At 43.6% G+C, this 20178-nt stretch overlaps 1 protein-coding gene across 2 annotated transcripts in view; it reads left to right on the forward strand.

The window, feature by feature from the left end:
* The window catches only part of Ptpro (protein tyrosine phosphatase receptor type O), a 263974-nt gene that overhangs the window by 196240 nt on the left and 47556 nt on the right, over positions 1-20178 (forward strand). For both annotated transcript variants that reach the window (XM_045139541.1, XM_045139542.1), the window contains exons 11-14: positions 292-443; positions 1251-1371; positions 14611-14750; positions 18871-19003. In XM_045139541.1, coding sequence (XP_044995476.1) covers positions 292-443; positions 1251-1371; positions 14611-14750; positions 18871-19003 — 546 coding nt within the window. The remainder of the gene's footprint in view (positions 1-291; positions 444-1250; positions 1372-14610; positions 14751-18870; positions 19004-20178) is intronic.

Raw genomic sequence — 20178 nt, forward strand, 5'->3', positions numbered from 1 at the left:
ACAGTGAGCATACCCAACAGGCAGAGACTGTAGGCGTCTTATAACTGCGATTTGTGGGGAAGAGCTTGGTGTCCCCAGGAACAGATGGCTCTCTTGAGACTGAGATAGGTAAGGGGGGGGATCCCATGAAGCGAGAGCCCAGCCTTAGACACCAAACTCCACTTCTGTTTGAAGGAAGTCATGGTGTGAGGTGACGGTGACTTTTCATTCCTTAAGCTCACTGGCTGGGGACTCCATGCTTTTCTGGCAAGTCTGTCGCTTCTTAGCCTGTGTCTCTTTTCCTGTTTGCAGCCCCGGTGGCTCCAGAGATCACCTCCGTGGAGCACATCAACAGTCTGCTGTATGTCAGCTGGACGTACGGGGACGACAGCACGGACCTGACCTACTCTAGGATGCTGCACTGGACAGTTGTCGCAGAAGGGAAGAAGAAGATAAAAAAGAGCGTATGTGTCCTTGAATCCCGCCTGGTATTAGGCATCTGAATGTGTGAAACACTGAAAACCCCTCAGCCGACACTTGCGGAGACACTAAACCAACGTGTGTCTGCCAGTTGGTAAAACTGTTGGCACTGGAGTTGGGGTAGTGAGCCAAATCAACGCGGTGCCTTCACCGAGCGCACCTTCCCATCTTTAACATGGAATAACTGTGTGTATTAATTTCACTCACAAAGTTATGATTTGAGAGCTGTGTGTGGTGGCACGTGCCTTTTATGCCAGCATTTGTAAGCAGAAGCAGATGTTCAAGGGCAGGGCTTCATAAGATCCCATCTCAAAAAAAATACCCAATAAATAAATTTAAATAAATAAAGTTATGATTTGAACTTTTCCTTCAAGATGTCAAATATCTTCAAGACAACAGCAATAAGTAACATTTTTCTCGCTACATCAGCCGTCCCTAGATACTTGGGCACATTGGCAATATTGATTTCTTCTCTCCTGATCTATTAAGCCTTTTTGACAACCATGTTAATTAGGGTACAGATTAAGCTACTACGATCAAATCAAGCAAACATGAGGAGAGTGGAAAGTGAAGGCCTCCACATCTTTCCTGTGTTGTGCCACACGGGGCCACCGAGGAGACTTGGTCCACATGCCATTCTGCAGGAAGGGGCAGCCAGGAGTGACTGGCCTTTGTTTCAGTCCCGATGGGTAAATTGGCGACAATGGCACAGCCCGTCATCATGGAGCTGTGGTCGGCGGGGCGCTGGCTCATTCACTCCAGGTTGACGTCCTTCCTTTGACGTCTTGCAGGTGACGCGCAATGTCATGACCACGGTTCTCAGCTTGCCCCCAGGAGACATCTACAACATCTCCGTCACCGCCTGCACGGAGAGAGGAAGGAACACCTCCGAGCCCCGCCTGGTCAAGCTAGGTAAGGGGTGCACAGGGGAGGGGGGGGACAAAAGCGTGCCGGGAGAAGTTTCCCCACCCACTCAGCATGCACCCCACCTCGGCTCCATGAGACAAAAACAGAAAAACCGAAGCCCGGCGTGGTGGCGCACGCCTTTAATCCCAGCACCCAGGAGGCAGAGGTAGGAGGGTCGCCATGAGTTCAAGGCCACCCTGAGACTCCATAGTGAAGTCCAGGTCAGCCTGGGCTAGAGTGAGACCCTACCTCAAAAAACCAAAACCAAACAAACAAAACAACAGAAAAACTGCTAATTCTCTCCTAAGTAGAAAAGGAACATACTAGGCAGAGTACATTCAACTTGGGATGAGATTTGATGATGGGAATGGTGGTCTGTCACAGCGAAGCTTACCATTGTTACTAGTGGTAGAAAGACCAAGTGGCCTGAGGATTTAAAAGATGGAGTCACCTCAGAGTCAGTTCAGCGCAGTATTTTTTTGTATTGTTTTGTTTTTTCACCTATCTGACATTCCCTTTTCATATAAGTACCATGTGATATCTTCTTTGTTATCTCCAACAGAAATTCATCGATGAAATAACCTTCTCATGGACTTTATAAAGATTGATATTTCATAATTCTAATACATAATCAAGACGAGAGAAAAATACTTTCTAAAAGGAAAAGAAATGGGAAAGATATCTCTACCCTCAGCTTCTAGGAGCGCATTAATTTATAACAAAGTAATATAAATCCCCTATGTATGTATTCAGACACACCTTTTTCCATTAATGGAATGGACTTATTCTTTATTTTGTTTTACTGAAAGAGAGAGACAGAGACAGAGAATGGGTGTGCCAGGCCTTCAGCCGCTGCAAATTAACTCCAGATGCATGTGCCACCATGTACATCTATCTGGCTTACATAGGTCCTGGGGAATCAAACCTGGGTTCTTTGGCTTTGCAGGAAACAGCTTTACCCACTAAGCAATCTCCCCAGTCCAAATGGACTTATCCTTACACATAACTAAAATGACTAAATTTGGGTTTAAAAGAAAGGGCAAGGGTAGTAGTGTTTCCTATAAGACATGTAAAAATAAAGGAAGGAATTATCACTAATATTAATTAATTAATAATAAAGAACTACAAGCAAAGATGTAAGTATTGCCTGGAACAAAATTGAAGCTAGAACAAATAAAAATCAGAAGTGTTTGCATATGGTAAGACAAAGAAGGAAATGACCTTAATTAATGGGTAGAGAACAAGCCAGGGAAAATGATGGGCTGTGGTTGAGGGCTGACGAGAACAGCTGAATATTATTGCAAATGAGCTGGAAATTATTGTGTAGAACTGTGTTAAAATAATTCCTTATGGGCTGGAGAGATGGCTTAGCGGTTAAGTGCTTGCCTGTGAAGCCTAAGGACCCCGGTTCGAGGCTCGGTTCCCCAGGTCCCACGTTAGCCAGATGCACAAGGGGGCTCACGCGTCTGGAGTTCGTTTGCAGAGGCTGGAAGCCCTGGCGCGCCCATTCTCTCTCTCTCCCTCTATCTGTCTTTCTCTCTGTTTCTGTTGCTCTCAAATAAATAAATAAATAAATAAATAAATTAAAAAAAAATTCCTTATGTTATCACATGCAACTTGGAGGTGACACAGTGATAGAAACACGTCTTCTAGAGAACAAGAGTGACAACTAGAGTATGTCATCACAAGAATCATAATAGTAATAAAGCAATATTCATCATTCAAACATCTACCTGTATTAAGATATACATTTCCAAGCCGGGTGTGGTGGCGCATGCCTTTAATCCCAACACTCGGGAGGCAGAGGTAGGAGGATTGCCATGAATTTGAGGCCACCCTGAGACTATATAGTGAAGTCCAGGTCAGCCTGAGCTAGAGTGAGACCCTACCTTAGAAAAACCAAAAAAAAAAAAAGATATACATTTCCTTTCTGATACTTAAAGAGGCCTTTGGAGAGGCTGTCCTATAATTGGCCACAGTCAATGGAGGAGAGATCGGCATAAAGTTGTGTGGACGACCTTTTGGGGCAGCGATTGTTCTGGTTAAGAGCTGTTACTGGTTAAGAGTAGCAACTCAACAGCAAATCACGGTAAAGTAGGAGCCTTAAGAGTTCCAGGTTAGGCTGAACGTGGTGGTGCACACCTTTAATCCCAGCACTCAGGAGGCAGAGGTAGGAGGATCGCCATGAGTTCGAGGCCACCCTGAGACTCCATAGTGAATTCCAGGTCAGCCTGGGCCAGAGTGAGACCCTGCCTCAAAAACAAAACCAAACAAACAAACAAAAGAGTTCCAGCTCAGGCTGGGGAGACGGCTCCGTCAGTAAAGTGCTTCCCTCACTGAGTTCAGATGCCCAGCACCTCATAAAAGCAGACATGGTGGCCCACACTGAAAATCCCAGTGCTGGGGTGACAGCCCAGGTGGCCCAAGCACTGTCATCTTATAAAGCGTTTCTCAGGGCTGGAGAGATGGCTTAGCGGTTAAGCGCTTGCCTGTGAAGCCTAAGGACCCCGGTTCGAGGCTCAGTTCCCCAGGTCCCACGTTAGCCAGATGCACAAGGGGGTGCACGTGTCTGGAGTTCGTTTGCAGAGGCTGGAAGCCCTGGCTCGCCCATTCTCTCTCTCTCCCTCTATCTGTCTTTCTCTCTGTCTGTCACTCTCAAATAATAAATAAATAAATAATGAACAAAAAATATTTTAAAAAAATAAATAAATAAATAAAGCGTTTCTCAGGTGATTGCTTTTTCCCAGTCATGTAGTTTTGCAACTCTCCCTCTTAACAGTAAATACAATTCATTTATTTGAAAGAGAGAAGGAGGCATGTGAGAGACGATAGGCATGCCAGGGTCTCCAGCCACTGCAAACAAACTCCAGATGCATGCTCCACCTTGCACCTGGCTTATGTGGGTCCTGGGGAATCAAACCTGGGTCCTTAGGCTTTGCAGACAAGCACCTTAACTGCGAAGCCATCTCTCCAGCCACCAAGGAAAAATTGTAAGTTGACTTATGGCATGCTTTGCTGCCATTTTTAAGGAACATCATATGTGATCTGTGGAGCCTCAGGAATATGGGTTAAGATTATGCACCAGTCCAGTTACATCTACACAGGAGTGTGAGGCACACTCCATGATGGTTTCTTGCACGTTGTGCGTGTCTGAGCTACCATATTTTCCTGATGTGTCAATCAGGAATAACCTAATCCAACTAAGAAGGGTCCTTTAAACTTTTCAAGATGGAAAGGTGAGTTGTCATAGAAAGACTTACCACTGAATCATAACCTATAAAATAAATAAAATTTTCCTTCTTGGCATATTAGTAGATGGAATATGGTCTCCAGCTTGTGCCTGTCCAAAAGTGAGACAGATATAGTGTACCTATATTTCCCCATGAAAACTAAATAATACAACATTTGATCCTTTGGTCAGAAGTGTGTTTTCTGCTAATTGTGTTAGTGTTTTGTAAGCTTCTTCAGTTGTCTACAGCACAACACCTCATATTGCTGAGCTGAATTGAGGTTGCATTTAATATTTAACCCAAACAACTTGCACCTTTCAGAAAGGTGAAATATCATTTTACGTTCATGATAACTGAAGTTATTTTTGTTTGTTTGTTGCACAAAGCTGTCATCCCAGTCACTTTCATGATTGTTCATAGACTTTGACTTAGTATTCACAGACATCATGGTTAATTCTACTTTGCCTCAAAGAGTTTTCAGGTCTTGCTCACACCAAAACACTATTGTTAAACCTCATATTGAAAGTAGTTTGGATAACCTGAAGTTCACCTTCTCTGTGATAGAATCCTCTTTAGAACAGCTGACTGATGTCATGTAAGGCAGGAACTACCAAACTACCAGAAATTTACTGCAGAAGACATGTGGAAGAGAATGCAGCTGCTGGTTTTCCTTTCAGTAGCAAGTTTAGACTGCCTGAAGATGTGTAGAATTGTGTTGCTGCATCCTGAGAGACCCTTTTGTTGTTAATACAATTGTCAATGAAGTTTATACCAAAGTTGTATGGTTACAGTGACTCAATGACCTACGTATAACTGTGGTTTCAAGCAGAATATGTCTACATCTACTTGTTGAATCTATTTAGAACCTTAGGCTTCCTTAGGAGAATTTGATAGATTTATATCAGAGCATCAATTTTATCCACCTTTAGAAACAAAGGAAAAGAAACAGGAATAAGAAACACCGAGTATATCCCAAAATAGCGTTGTGACAATAGAATCTTCACTCATTAATTCACTTAGCAAATATGTATGAAACCTCCTAAACACTGCTCAGATATCAAACTATACGAGCAGTCTTGAACCCCAGAAGGCTACATCCCCTTTCTGCCCACGAGCTTATGATATAGGTACGGGGGAAACTGTAATAAGTGCTTCCCGGAGTTTAAAGATCCTCTCTGTGGTGTGGAGTGACATTACTGAAAGCTTGCTAAGAGCTAGCCATGGAGGCTGAGGTCTACATGACATTAAACATGAAAAGGTTGGGGAAGCAAGCTACACAGAGGCGGAGGCCAGGCCTTGTGAGTCTATTAAGGCATGGAGGGAGGAGCAGAGTTTATGTTTAGAGCAAGAAGTCATTTGGGGAATTTAAATAATCAGTCTTAAATTTAAAATAATGTCTCTGGGAGCCTAGGGAGAAGGGAGGCCTGGGTCAGTTGTGCAAGTAGAGGGAGCAATTAAAGCATTGTTTATCCTAATTTGGAAAAGCACATTCTATTTCAAGGCAATCCCAAGAGAAATGAGGGTAACTTCAGTTGAAGTGGTTGTCATGGATATGAAGAGAAATGGATCAAATTCAGGGGTTAATGTGGAAGGGAGAGTCCAGAGCTTTCTGTTTTAACAGCAACAGGAAATGAGGGCGAAATTAAGAAGAGCTGTGGCATTGCCTCTTCAGCAACAACGCTGGATGGTGGTGCAGCTCACTGAAGCCGAACACTAGAAGAGTAAATTCAGGGTCAAGTTAGGAATCTTCCTGTGTACAGAAACTTGCGTTGAAGCTGCCTTTAGTCCCAGCACTCAGGAGACAGAGGTAAGGGGATCGCTGTGAGTTCGAGGCCACCCTGAGAATACAGAGTGATTCCAGGTCAGCCAGGGCTACGATGAGACCCTACCTCGAAAAACAAAACAAAAACAAACAAACAAACAAACAAAACCCTTGCATTGACACCAAAGAGAAAGAGTAGAAAAAAGGCGGCTAGAGAAATGGCTTAGTGGTTAAGGTGTTTGCCTGCAAAGCCAAAGGATCCAAGTTCAATTCCCCAGGATCCACGAAAGCCAGATGCACAAGGTCACATTTGTTTGGAGTTCGTTTGCAATGGCTAGAGGCACTGTCGTGCCCATTCTCTCTTGTCTCTCTTGTCTCTCTCTCTCCTTGCAAAGAAATAAATAAAAATTTAAAAATATTTTTTTTCAAGAAAGAATACAAGAGGGCTGGAGAGATGGCTTAGCGGTTAAGCACTTGCCTATGAAGACTAAGGACCCTGGTTCAAAGCTTGACTACCCAGGACCCACGTTAGCCAGATACACAAGGGGGCACATGCATCTGGAGTTCTTTTGCAGTGGCTGGAGGCCCTGGTGCACCCATTCTCTCTCTCTCTCTCTTTCTTTCTCTTTCTGCCTCTTTCTCTCTCTGTCTGTCACTCTTAAATAAATAAATAAAAATAAACATTTTTTTTTAAAAAAAAAGAATATAAGAAAGAGGATATTTATTCATTGTGCCTGAAGACCATGGAAAGTTTCTGATCTTGAAGGATAAACTTGGGGTGTCAATTAGAACAGCCAAAGGTAATTAGAGGGCTGGAGAAATGTCTTCTTAGTTAAGGCGCTTGCCTGCAAAGCCTAAGGACCCAGGTTTGATCCCCCAGAACCCATGTAAGCCAGATGTACATGCCGGTGCATGCATGCATCTGGAGCTTGTCTGCAGTGGCTGGAGACCAAGGATGGGTCTGGGAGACATGCGATGCACGCCCCATCCTGTTGGGCCTGGGGCTAGGAACGGGGCTCAGTTCTTCCTATGTATCTGCTGTTTATGCTTTTCTGGTTAGGGTGTGTGTGGGTGGCCTCCCCCTCCCCCAAGAGCCTTCATTTCCTTGGCAACCATATGACAGAAAGGGGAGGAGCCTCCGCACACCCACTATGTGATTTTCTCTTCCCTTTGGGGAACTTGGATAATAGAACATTGGCTTGATTTCTTTTCTTTTCTTTTCTTTTTTCTTTTTTTTTTTACAGTTCTTAGCCAAGTAGTCATATAAACCAGAAATGTTTGAAAACAAAATTGGGCGTGGGCAAGGACTTTTTTTTTAAATAGTTTGGTATGTTAGGAATGTAGGAAGTATTTAATTCCTCTCTTCCTAGCTCCTTCTGCCAGTGGATTACAATAAATAATTACAGACACTTTAGTGAAATGTAATGACTGCCTTGATAAAGCCTAGAATGCCTCTGGGGTCTCACTACCACTTGAGAATATTTACTTGTTGCTTTGTTGAGGCCGTTGTCTTTGCAATTTGGAAATGGTTGCTAAGATACCTGCAGTCTTTATTTGGGACAAGATGTGTGGTAAATGTGTAAGTCAAGCTCAATAACAGCTAAGGTCCCTCTCTCTCCCTCTCCCTCTCCCTCTCTCTCTCTCTCTCCTCACTTCTCTGAGTCCCTACATGAATAATGAATTAGCCTCCCCAAATGTAAGGTTCAGTACGGTCATATGATAATATTCACAAAATTGTTCATATAGCAGAGAGGAGAAAAAGCATGCATGGATGGATAGATAAGAAAATGAGTATCTATACCATTTATGCATCTGGCTTACATGGGTACTGGGGAATCAAAACTGGGTCCTTAGGCTTCACAGACAAACACCTTAAATTCTAAGACATCTCTCCAGCCTTTATACATTTATGTGTGTGTGGGTATACACATATATGTTTATATATGTGTGTGTACATATATACATATGTGTGGTGTATATATATGTATATACTGATTTTTAATAATAAAAGCTTATAAAATAATTAAGGTCATATACTTTTAAAAAGTTCATTAATTTTGGGGCTGGAGAGATGGCTTAGCGGTTAAGCGCTTGCCTGTGAAGCCTAAGGACCCCGGTTCGAGGCTCGGTTCCCCAGGTCCCATGTTACCCAGATGCACAAGGGGGCGCACGCGTCTGGAGTTCGTTTGCAGAAGCTGGAAGCCCTGGTGCGCCCATTCTCTCTCTCTCCCTCTGTCTTTCTCTCTGCGTCTGTTGCTTTCAAATAAATAAATAAAAAGAGAAAAAAAAATTAAAAGTTCATTAATTTTGGATGTAAAATAATATTTATCCAATATTTAATCTACATCACACAGTATTCCAGGTTCTGAAGATACAAAAATTAATAGCTCTAACAAAAACTTTCTAGCCCCTTTCAAGTGATAAAAACAGTTAAGCGTCGCTCTGGGATTATTATGTCGTGGAGCATTGTGGAGTAAAATGAAGCTGTGAGATAAACACTTAAGTCTTCTTATCCGTGTAAGAGATATGCTAATGCCGTGTTCCCCTTGCTATAGACCCCCATGGCCAGCAGCTCCATACAAGTATCAGTATACAGGTATCACTAGTAGAAGAATCTGGATGGTTGACCCACAGAGCAACCCCGTCTACAAAGAAAGACAGAATAACGTAATAACTAATGGAAAAGGGTGGATTTTAGAAAATGAGGGCATTATGTCCCGCTGCAAGGCTAAGTGGCTCACCTGACTCCTTCCCAAGGAGAAGAGGGGATTTGCTGGCAGAGTTCAGAATAAGACTCTGGGACCAGCTCCTGCTTCAGAAGTCATTTTCACACCCCAGAGAGGCGCCACCTGGAGCCTCTCATAATCCAGTCGAAATTACACTGAGAAAGCATTGCAGCCGGTGCATGACCCTTGACTTTCTTATAAAATTAGATCGACTTCCCAAGTTGAAACCTGGAGAGGCACCGAACAAAGAGCAGAGGAAGTGGGGAATAATGCAGACTTGAGGGCAACAGCAGCAGTGTTAGCAAGCTTTGTGATTACTAAAAAGCAAGCGATCCCATGTCTCTCCCCTGTTTGATAAAAATAAAAAGGTATGTCTTACCCCTTTACCATAGACATCAGGACTTAGGTAAATACAATGGAGTCTGAAATTATTGATTATATTTGATTTATTGACTTGAGAGAAAGAAGGGGGCATGGGCATTCCAGAGCGTGTTGCCATGGTAAATGAACTCCAGACACGGGGCACCACTTTGTGCATTCGCTATGAGTGGGTGCTGGGGAATCAAACCCAGGCCATCAGGGTTTGTAAACAAGTACCTTTAACCACTGAGAAATTTCTCCAGCCCTGAAATTATTTTAATAAAAGGATATTTGGGGGCTGAGGAGTTGGCTTAGTGGTTAAACCTCTTGCCTACAAAGCTAAGGGATCCAGGTTTGATTCCTCAGGATTCGAGTAAGCAAGATGCACAAGGTAGAACATGTGTCTGAAGTTTGTTTGCAGTGGCTGGATGCCCTGGCATGCCCACTCTTTCTCTTTCTCTCTGCCTCTCAAATAAATAAATAAAAATAGTTTTTATTTATTTACTTATTTATCCGAAATAGGATCTCCCTCTAGCTGACCTGGAATTCACTATGTAGTCTGAGGGTGGCCTCAAACTCATGGCAATCCTCCTACCTCTGCCTCCCGAGTGCTGGGCTGGGATTAAAGGCATGTGCCGCCACACCTGGAAAACTATTTTTTTTTAAGAATATTTGACCTTTTGGAACATAGGAACATTGAAAAAGATAAAATTCAAAATGTTGGGCTGGGGAGATGGCTTAGCAGTAAAGCGCATGCCTGCGAAGCCTAAGGACCCCGGTTCGATTCTCCAGGTCCCACATTAGCCAGATACACAAGGGGGCGCATGCTTCTAGAGTTCATCTGCAGTGGCTGGAGGCCCTGGTGTGCCCATCCTCTCTCTTTCTCTCTAATAAATAAATAAAATCTTTTTGAAAAATTCAAAATGTCACTTTACTAGACAGAAAGTAATAATCAGTAGATGTTCTCAAACTGATATCTACCTGACTCTACATTATATAAAGTGTGTATATATTGTCTTAAATAACATTTAGCATTCACAATGTAATTAGGGGCTTCCTGGCCTTTTGTTGTGTGAATCAGACTGGATATAATTATTTTTCATAGTAAGGGACTGTGTTAGCAGTTTAAGGTTGTCAAAACAAAGTATCACAGACTGGGTCATATCAATGATAGAAATTCATTGTGTCACAGTTCTGGAGACCAGAAATCTATGATGGTTGATCTTCGTGGTTGGAACGGTGGGATTGATAAACACCTAGGCCATTGTTGATGCTCATGTTTGGGTGTGTCTGGGTGGCATTACCAGAGAAGATTAACCCCAAATGAAAGGCTCACCCTGAAGTGGTTTGTCCCAACCCGTGGACTGAGGTTCTGGACTGAATCAAAAGGGAAGAAGGGAGAATCCCAGCATTCCCATGTCTCTGTCTCCTACTCACGCCTGGCGTCTCTTTGTATGTCCAAATGCCTTCTTATAGACACCAGTGAGCCAGGGGTAGAGCCCAATCAAATGACCTTGTATTAACTTGAGCACTCCTTCAAAAGTTCCATCCCAGCCTGGAGAGATGGCCCAGTGGTTAAGGTGCATGCTTGTGAAGTCTAAGGACCCAGGTTTGATGCCTCAGGATCCAGGTAAGCCAGGTGCACATGGTGGTGGTTCATGTGTCTGGAGTTTGTTTGCAGTGGGTAGAGGCCCTGGCATGTCCATTTTCTCTCGCTCTCTCATAAAATTTTAAAATAAAATATTTTTAGATGCCATCTCAAAACATAGTTATATTCTGAAGTACTTGTTAAAGTAGTTAGCATGCAAATTTTGGACAAACACACTTCACCTTCTAACAAATGGATGTCAAAATTTCTCTGCATGTCACTGTATTCCCTATGGCAAACATTAACATGATGTGCCCAAGGACAGGGGACATGCAGGGTCCCTTAGGATCTGGAACTAGACTGACTGCACTTCTTGAGAAGAGACAGAGAGCAGAGAGAAAGCCCTCAGTCAGTTTTGACCGAAGACTTCTATACTTCTGACCTAGCAATCAGGAAGGAGTAATCTGCGTAAGATTCCCAGTGTTGATTTTCTGAGTAGTTCATGTGTCACTTAGACCCACATTCCAGACTCCTGAAAAAAAAAAATCCTACTCTAGACTAGTAGTAAAGAAGGAATTCAAGAGCCGGGTGTGATGGCGCACGCCTTTAATCCCAGCACTCGGGAGGCAGAGGTAGGAGGATCTCCGAGAGTTCAAGGCCACCCTGAGACTACATAGTGAATTCCAGGTCAGCCTGAGCCAGAGTGAGACCCTACCTCAAAAAACCAAAAAAAAAAAAAAAAACAAAAAAGAAGGAATTCAGGGCTGGAGAGATGGCTTCGCGGTTAAGGCACCTGCCTGCGAAGCCTAAGGACCCACGTTCGACTCTCCATATCCCATGTTAGCCAGACGCACAAAGGGAGGCCATGTGCGCTGAGCAACAGAGCACGTCGGTGAGAAGACTGGGTGCCCTGGACAGCAGCTCAGCTGTAGGGCAGGGGTGGGGACAAAACCAGATAGGTAGGTGACATGTGGCCGGTTTAAGTGGATCTTAAATGTGGGTGCATTGGGCTTAGATAAAATAAACAAAGCACAGTTCCGATCCCCGTGAGCCAAGTGGCATTTTAAGCTGAAAAGCTGCCATTGACAACATGAAGAAAGTACAAGGGTAAAAGACTTTGCAGTGGTCCATACTGTGGTGACAACAGTCTGAGCCTGTAACGTGACTTAAAATAGCTAAAAGGAAGGGCTGGAGAGATGGCTTAGCAGTTAAGGCACTTGCCTACGAAGCCGGAGGACCCAGATTCGATTCCTCAGGACCCACATAAGAGCCAGATGCATGAGGTAGTGCACGTGTTTAGAGTTTGTTTGCAGTAGTTGGAGGCCCTGGTGCCCCCATTTATTCTCTCTCTTTCTCTCTCTCTGCCTCTTCCTCATTCTCTCTCTCTCTCTCTCTCTCCTGTCTTTCCCTTTCTCAAATAAATAAATAAATATTTTTTAAACAGGTAAAAGGAAACTATGATGAGATTTAATAAATGGCATATCACCTAGGACTGAGGGGGAAAAAAAAAAAACAGCCTCAGAGTCTTTTCACTTAGTTGAAAGGTGGATGATGACCCTGTAAAAACCAGGGGTCTTTGGGATGTGGATGCGACCTGTGAGGAGGAGAGGCTGCCGGATTCAGTCCTGCCCACCTGGAGCAGAGGTCCTAGTGAGGGGACAGAAGTCACACAGGTGGTGATGATGATGGAAAAGTTGAATCCAGAAATCAGGATTGGGCAAGGTTCATAGTGGGTCCCTAAGATGCCTTTATCTATCTTCGGAGAAAGAATTAGCCTCAGGGAGTCTGGAGCTAATCCAAGAGACTCACCCCAAGGAGCAGTTCAGTAGAGTGTGTTCTTGATTTGTGTTGTCTCGTTTTGTTTTGTTTTGTTTTGTTTTCAGGCAGGGACTTATGTAGTCCAGGCTGGCCTTGAACTCACAATGTACCCCCAACTGGCCTTGAGCCCTGATTCCTTTCGCTTCACCTCTCAAATGCTGGGATTACAGATGTGCGCCACCGCGACTACCTTTGTCCCTGCTTATAGAACAGAAAGGTTGCACTTCATGGTCACAAGCCACCCGTCACAGCCCCAAGCACCTCCCACTTGCTCCCAAAGGTCTGATCCCACCCTCTGGGGACCACTGCAAGACTTTGGTCCCACTCATAAGCCTGCCCGCAGTGACAGTTTTGCAGGATGTGAATGTCAACATTGACCTTGGGTTACCACAGAAACTCTCAGTTTCATTTCTTCAGAAGAGACGTGAGAAAGGCTGGAAGTGAATAATACGTAGCCAGCAAAAAGGGGATCTTGACTGCAACTGTGAAGTTTGCTTGCTTAACACTGATTCCTCTCCCTCCCCCATCAGCCCTTTTACTTAAAATAAGTCATATTCTTACTAGCTAAAAAAAAAAAGTTTTCTTCTTTACTTGGATCAAAGTGTTGGTCGCCTGCAGTCAATCATTTCAAAAGTGATTTTGAAAGAATTCTTGGTTCTTAGCCAGGTCACAATGATGATAACCGTTCTAGAGAAAAATTTCCCACAAAAGACTTGAAAGAGATCAGCCAGTTTACAGGTCTTCCCAGCCTTGCGTAAAGCTTTGTCCCGGGGTCGCACGTGGGAAGGCGTGAGGGGATGACAATCCGCTAAAAGCTAAAATGTTGGAGGTAAAAATTCTCTCTCACATTTTACAAAGCATCCAGTTGCTTTCCACGAATCCTGTCCTTTAAGAAATCATGTAAAATGGCTGAATCAGTAAAGTGCTTGGCTTATAGGCACGAGACCCAAGTTCAGTGCCCCAGTACCCACACAGTCCAGGCATAATGGTACATACCTGTAATCCCAGCACTGAGGAGGGAGGGACAGGGCAGTGTTGGAGGGTCACTGGTCAGTCAGTGAACCCTAAAGGTGAGCTTCAGGCCATGGAGAGACCCTGTCTCAAAAAAAAAGAAAAGAAAATAAAAGGCAAATGGTGTTCCCAAAAAATGATGCTTGTGGTGGTTGTTTGATCTCTACACTCATTGTGTGTGCCACACACTTGCACCCCCACACATTAAACACACATATACGTGCATGCACCCCACACATACACACGCAAAAAGAATCATGTTACCTGTTTGGTTTTACTCCCCCCCCCCCAATATTGAATAAACTTTCAACTTTCTAGAGAAAAGGAGACACAAATCGTTACTTGAGATTCAAGCTGATTCTCCCTCTTAGCCGGGAGACCACCACTGTCATGTCCCCAAGCTATTTTAAGGGCACGTTTCTAGGTCTCCTCAAGAAAGGTCTGTGTTATTAGGACAATGCTAACTCCAGAATGGATGACCCAGAAACTATTAATAGATTAGGGCTATAATGCTGAAGTAGGAAACAGAAGTGTTCCAAAAAGAGAAGTATAAGATGTAAGAGGAAGGAAAAAAAGAAAGCAACCCATCTGAGCCACGGAACCCTCTTTGTGGGTGGACATATGTCAGAATGAACGTAAAGGCCAGGCTCTAGGCTCCCTGTCCACGGATGCCTCGCAGCTTCTCCTGCTCGTGGCTAAAGAGGGCAGGACAACGCGACCACAACTCTCCAAACCTTACTGTCCCCTCAGAGCCAGTGCCTCCAAAGTCCCTGTTCGCAGTGAACAAATCGCAGACTTCCGTGACCCTGCTGTGGGTGGAGGAGGGCATAGCTGATTTCTTCGAAGTCCTTTGCCAGCCGCTCGGCCCTCGTGGGGAAGCCAAGCTCCAGGTACCGTGCCTTCACTTTGCGTATCTGAATGATGACTAAGGCTCATGATCTGAGCAGAGTAGGAATGTCTTTCTAGAGTATGTGAAAGCTGTCCCCTGGCTGTTTTGTCTTTTGGTGATAGGAATTAGACTGCAGTGAGGGGTGTTTTCTTTGGTATTCTTCTGTTTTATATTTTTTAATAATTTTTAAATATTTTATTTATTAAGAAAAAGAGGCAGATGGAGAGAGAGAGAGAGAGAGAGAGAGAAAGAGAGAACAAATGGGCGTGCCAGGACCTCCAGCCACTGCAAACTAATGAACTCCAGATTCATGCGCCACCTTGTGCATCTGGCTTACATGGGTCCTGAGGAATCAAACCTGGGTCCTTGGGCTTTGCAGGCAAGAGCTTTAGCTATTAAGCCATCTCCCCAGCCCCTGTATTCTTCTTTTGTCCTTAATACTTAGCCACTCCAGGATATGCAAAAGTTCATTGGGTCAAGCAGATGAAGACTGTACCAGATAAAATATATCTTAACAATCCTCAACCAATTTCCTATATTTGAAAGGTACTCCAGAGCATATAAATGGTAAAATTTACACTTGCCTTCAAAAACTTTTTTATCACTGTGCATAGTATGTAGTTATGGAAATAAGTAAAATATACTTCCATACCAAAAAAAAACCCCTCATATTACAAAGAGATTTTAAATGAAATATATGCAGGGCAGTTTCATTGGAAATCATAATCTGAGATAGCGTTGCTGAATCTGTAGGGTTATAATTAGCATAAAAAAGAGATCTCACTGCTCTCCAGGTCATAATGAAGGGAAGGAGAGATGAGCCCACAGCTCTAGGAGGTTAGTGGAGCCATAGGGAGAATATTTTACAGGGCTGGATAGATTGGCTTAGAGGTTAAGATGCTTGCCTGCAAAACCAAAAGAAACAAGTTCAGTTTCCCCAGGCCTCACGTCTGGTGTTCATTTGCAGTGGCTGGAGGCCCTGGCATGCCCCCTTTCTCTCTCTCTCTCTCTCTCTCTCTTTCTCTCTGAGTCTCAAATAAAAACATATAAATATATTACAGCCAAAAGTGGAAGAAAAGGGGAAATAGTGAGGGCTTCACGTATTGCAGGGCGTGGGCTCATGCTTTCAGCATGGATAATTGGTGCTTCTATATAATGAAGTTCACAGACGGAGAGGGAAGAGGAAGATTGCTGTGAGTAGAGATCTTTTCACACTGATTGCTGAGATAATTTGCTTTGATTCCTTTCCTCTTTTGATATGTTCTTCTACAAATTTATCTCCTTTTGATCTGGGCCCGAGTAGCTGGGTCTCTTCTCTGCTGTAAGAATCCTTCTGGAAAATAACCCCCAGCCAGTAATGGGTTTTCTTGTCTGAAACAGCAGCGATGTCTTCCGTTACAGACTCGGGGCTACTCAGCTGCTTCCCACAGCTGGGCCAGGGCAGCAAAAGCCTCTCTCTCTCCTTGGAATCATTCTTCGCTAGGCCAGAGAGAGAGCGGGGGTGTGTGTGGGGGGGGGAATTAATGCCTCTGTCTGTCACCGTGTTAGGCAGGAGAGTTGCAGAAGCTTATTCAAAAAGCAGTTCTATGATGGCTTTTCTTCTTGTACTGAGCAGTAATACTTAACCACAGTTCTGGTCATTGGTCCACCAAATTAGCATATTTTTTTTCTTCTCAGAAAAATAAAGTAATCTTGTTTCTGAGCACCCAGCATCACCATGCCTTAGAGAGAAATCATATAAAAGCTGGGAATGCAGGCAGAAGGGTAGTCCTTAATGTATAAAGAACCACTGCAAGTCAAAAAAATAAAAAAAAAAATGAAAATACTTGCCAGGCATGGTGGTGCACGCCTTTAATCCCAGCACTCGGGGCCAGAGGTAGGAGGATGGCCGTGAGTTCGGGCCACCCTGAGACTACATAGTGAATTCTAGGTCAGTCTGGGCTAGAGTGAGAAACTACCTAGAAAAATAAAACAAAACAAAACAAAAAACTGTAAAACATATCTTCCATAGAAAAATAAAACAAAGGAATTTTGAACATATAAAACTTGATCATACTTATTTATGGTTAAAAAAAAAAAAAAGCAGGGAGGCTGGAGAGATGGCTTAGTGGTTAAGCACTTGCCTGTGAAGCCTAAGGGCCACAGTTTGAAGCTCAATTCCCATGTAAGCCAGATGCACAAGGTGGCGCATCTATCTGGAGTTTGTTTGCAGTGGCTGGAGGCCCTGATGGACCCATTCTCTCTCTCTCTGTCTGTCGCTCTCAAATAAATAAATACACATATTTTTTAAGCAGGGCTGAAGAGATGGCTTAGTGGTTAAGGTACTTGCCTGCATAGCCAAAGGACCCAGGTTTGATTCCCCAGGACCCATGTTAGCCAGACACACAAGGTGGTACATACATCTGGAGTTCATTTGCAATGGCTAAAGGCCTTGGTGCACCCATTCTCTCTCTCTCTCTCTATATATATATGTATATATATATATCTATATATATCTATATATATATATATATATATATATATATATAGATATATATATATATAGATATATATATAAATGTATGTATATATTTCCCCTTCATCTCTCTCAAATAAATAAATAAAAATAAAAAATATTTTTAAAAAGCAAAATAAATTACAAGGTACAGATTTTACTAGTAATATTAGGAAAGCTTAGATGCAAATATAGTGCATTGCAAAGAATGCAAGTAAGCCGAGCGTGGTGGTGCATGGCTTTAACCCCACCACTGGAGGCAGAGGTAGAAGGGTCTCTGTGAGCTCAAGGCCAGCTGTGTGTTCAAGGCCAGCCTGGGACTGCAGGGTGAAAATGCAGAAAAACATACATTGTCACACATCAGCAGTACAAGGTAATGGACAATGTCTGTGAAGGATGATTTTTCATCGATTTTCAGTATTAAGTGTATACCTTTTGGCTCACTGTGAGGAATGTGTGAGCATATGCATGCTTATGCATTCACGTGGGCTGTGTTCATGCACACACACACACACACACACACACAGTCACTGCATATGTATATATATGTTCCCATGCTAGTGAAACATGTTCACTGTAGCACTGAGCAGAACAGCTCAGAAAATGAGAGCTCATGCAAGCCTTCCTGAATAGCGGGCTGGTGAAATGCCGTGTAAACTTTTCTTGTGTCTGTGCATCCCTTGAAAAGAATGAAGAAGGGACTGGGAAGATGGATCAATGGCTAATGGTGCTTATTTGCAAAGCCCACCAGCCGGGTTCAATTCCCAAGCCACCTACATAAGCCAGAAGCAAAAAGTGACTTGAGGGTTCGGCGTTCATTTGTAGCAGCAAGAGACCTGAGAAAACACACATGCGTGTACACACCACACACACACACACACACACACACACACACACACACACACACGCACACCTTCTTCAAAAGACTAAAGCAGCTGAATTTAGCCCATATTGGAAGAGCCAAAATATACTGGTAATTCAGGTAAACAAACAGAATGGTATGTAAATTTTGATTATGATTCTTAACCAAGCTTTATATTTTGGGGGGTAGGTTTTCTTTTTGCCTACATATGTGTGTGCATGGGTTGTGTGTGCGTACCTCTGTGCTTGGATAGCTTGGATAGTGTATAGGCACATGTGTGCATGTGTGTGTGTGTGCGTGTGGAGTCCAGAGGTGGACATCAGGTATCTTCCCTCAGTTCCTCTCCACTTTATTCTTTGAGACAGGGTCTCTCGTTGATGTCACTGATTTGAGTTATGGGCAGGGCTCACTGATTAGGCTAGACCAGCTAGTCAGGGAGCACCAAGGATTCATCATTTTTCTACCTCCTTAACAGTGGCATTCCAGATACATGCCAGCATGCCTGGCATTCGATAGAGGCGTTGAGGAGCTGATCTCAGGTCCTCCTGCAAGTCCATTAACCACTGAGCTGTCTCCACAGCTCCCTGTCTTATATGTATAGGGAAAAAAGCTCCTGGCATGTGGCTGCTTGCATGGGAGGGGGTAGATGAGGAGTATCTTGAAATATTTGGAAATAACTTCCCATCTTTCCTTGACTGTGAAAAACAATTTTCAAAGCAAAGCGCATGATGATAACGTAAAACATATTTCTGTTTTCATCTCCAGGAACCGATAGCCGTTTCTTCTCATGTCGTGACCATCTCCAGCCTCCACCCGGCCACCGCCTACAACTGCAGCGTCACCAGTTTTAGCCATGACAGCCCTAGTGCGCCCACATTTATAGCTGTCTCAACAATGGGTAATTATACTCATTAGGAGAAAGGATGTCCTGGTCTTCAGAAGTCATTTTTTTCCATACTTTCTTTTTTTTTTTAATTAATTATTTATTTATTTGAGAGCGACAGACACAGAGAGAAAGAGATAGAGGGAGAGAGAGAGAATGGGCGCGCCAGGGCTTCCGGCCTCTGCAAATGAACTCCAGCCGCGTGCGCCCCCTTGCGCATCTGGCTAACGTGGGACCTGGGGAACCGAGCCTCGAACCGGGGTCCTTAGGCTTCATAGGCAAGCGCTTAACCGCTAAGCCGTCTCTCCAGCCCTCCATACTTTCTTTATATAGATTCTACAATTTTCATGGCGTCAGTGTTCCATTGAACACAGCTACAGGTTCAGAGAACCTTTCACTCTAGTACCACAGTGTGTTGCTAGGATATCTGAATGAGGGAGAAAAGTCTACTGTCTTGGAGTCCTTTCTTTTAATAATAATAATAATAATAATAACAATAATAATAATATATTCATTGTATGCTGTTTTGAAGTCTAGAGGTAAAAGACAAAAGACCCTAGAACACACTGTCTAAATGCTAGATGAATCTCCAACTTCAGCTTTCTCATTACACCACATTCTCCAGTGGTGGACACAGCGCCTTTACCACTCATCTCTGTTGGCCTTGGCCCTGAGCTGGCATTGGCCAGATTATAATAGGGATGTTTAATCACTGAACCAAAGCCAGAAGTTTCTAATCCAGCAACAAGAGTGAAAGGGAAAGCTAGAAATTAGTGAAAAGCCTAGGATAATGCTGGCTCCTTCTTTGCCTGATTTGTGGTGGACCCATTTCTCCATGTAGGATCCTGCAAGCCCTCTATGAAGGCTGTGATGAAGCCACCTCGTGAGCACATTGTCCTTTAATAGGCTTGTTTCATATCTGTACTATTAGCTACATACTTATTGATAAAGGGGTAGACTTTTGTTTTGTTTCAATTTGGGTCTTTGATCTGTAATGTTTTGTTTTTTTCGAGGCAGAGTCTCACTCTAGCCCAGGCTGACCTGGAATTCACTATGCAGTCTCAGGCTGGCCTCAAACTCACAGGAATCCTCCTACCTCTGCCTCCTAAGTGCTGGTATTAAAGGTGCACACCACCATGCCTGCTTAATTTTTGATTTTTTATCAGAAGACAAAAATGGACCCGAGCTGG

Source organism: Jaculus jaculus, chromosome 22 (genome assembly GCF_020740685.1).
Source record: "Jaculus jaculus isolate mJacJac1 chromosome 22, mJacJac1.mat.Y.cur, whole genome shotgun sequence".
Taxonomy (NCBI): domain Eukaryota; kingdom Metazoa; phylum Chordata; class Mammalia; order Rodentia; family Dipodidae; genus Jaculus; species Jaculus jaculus.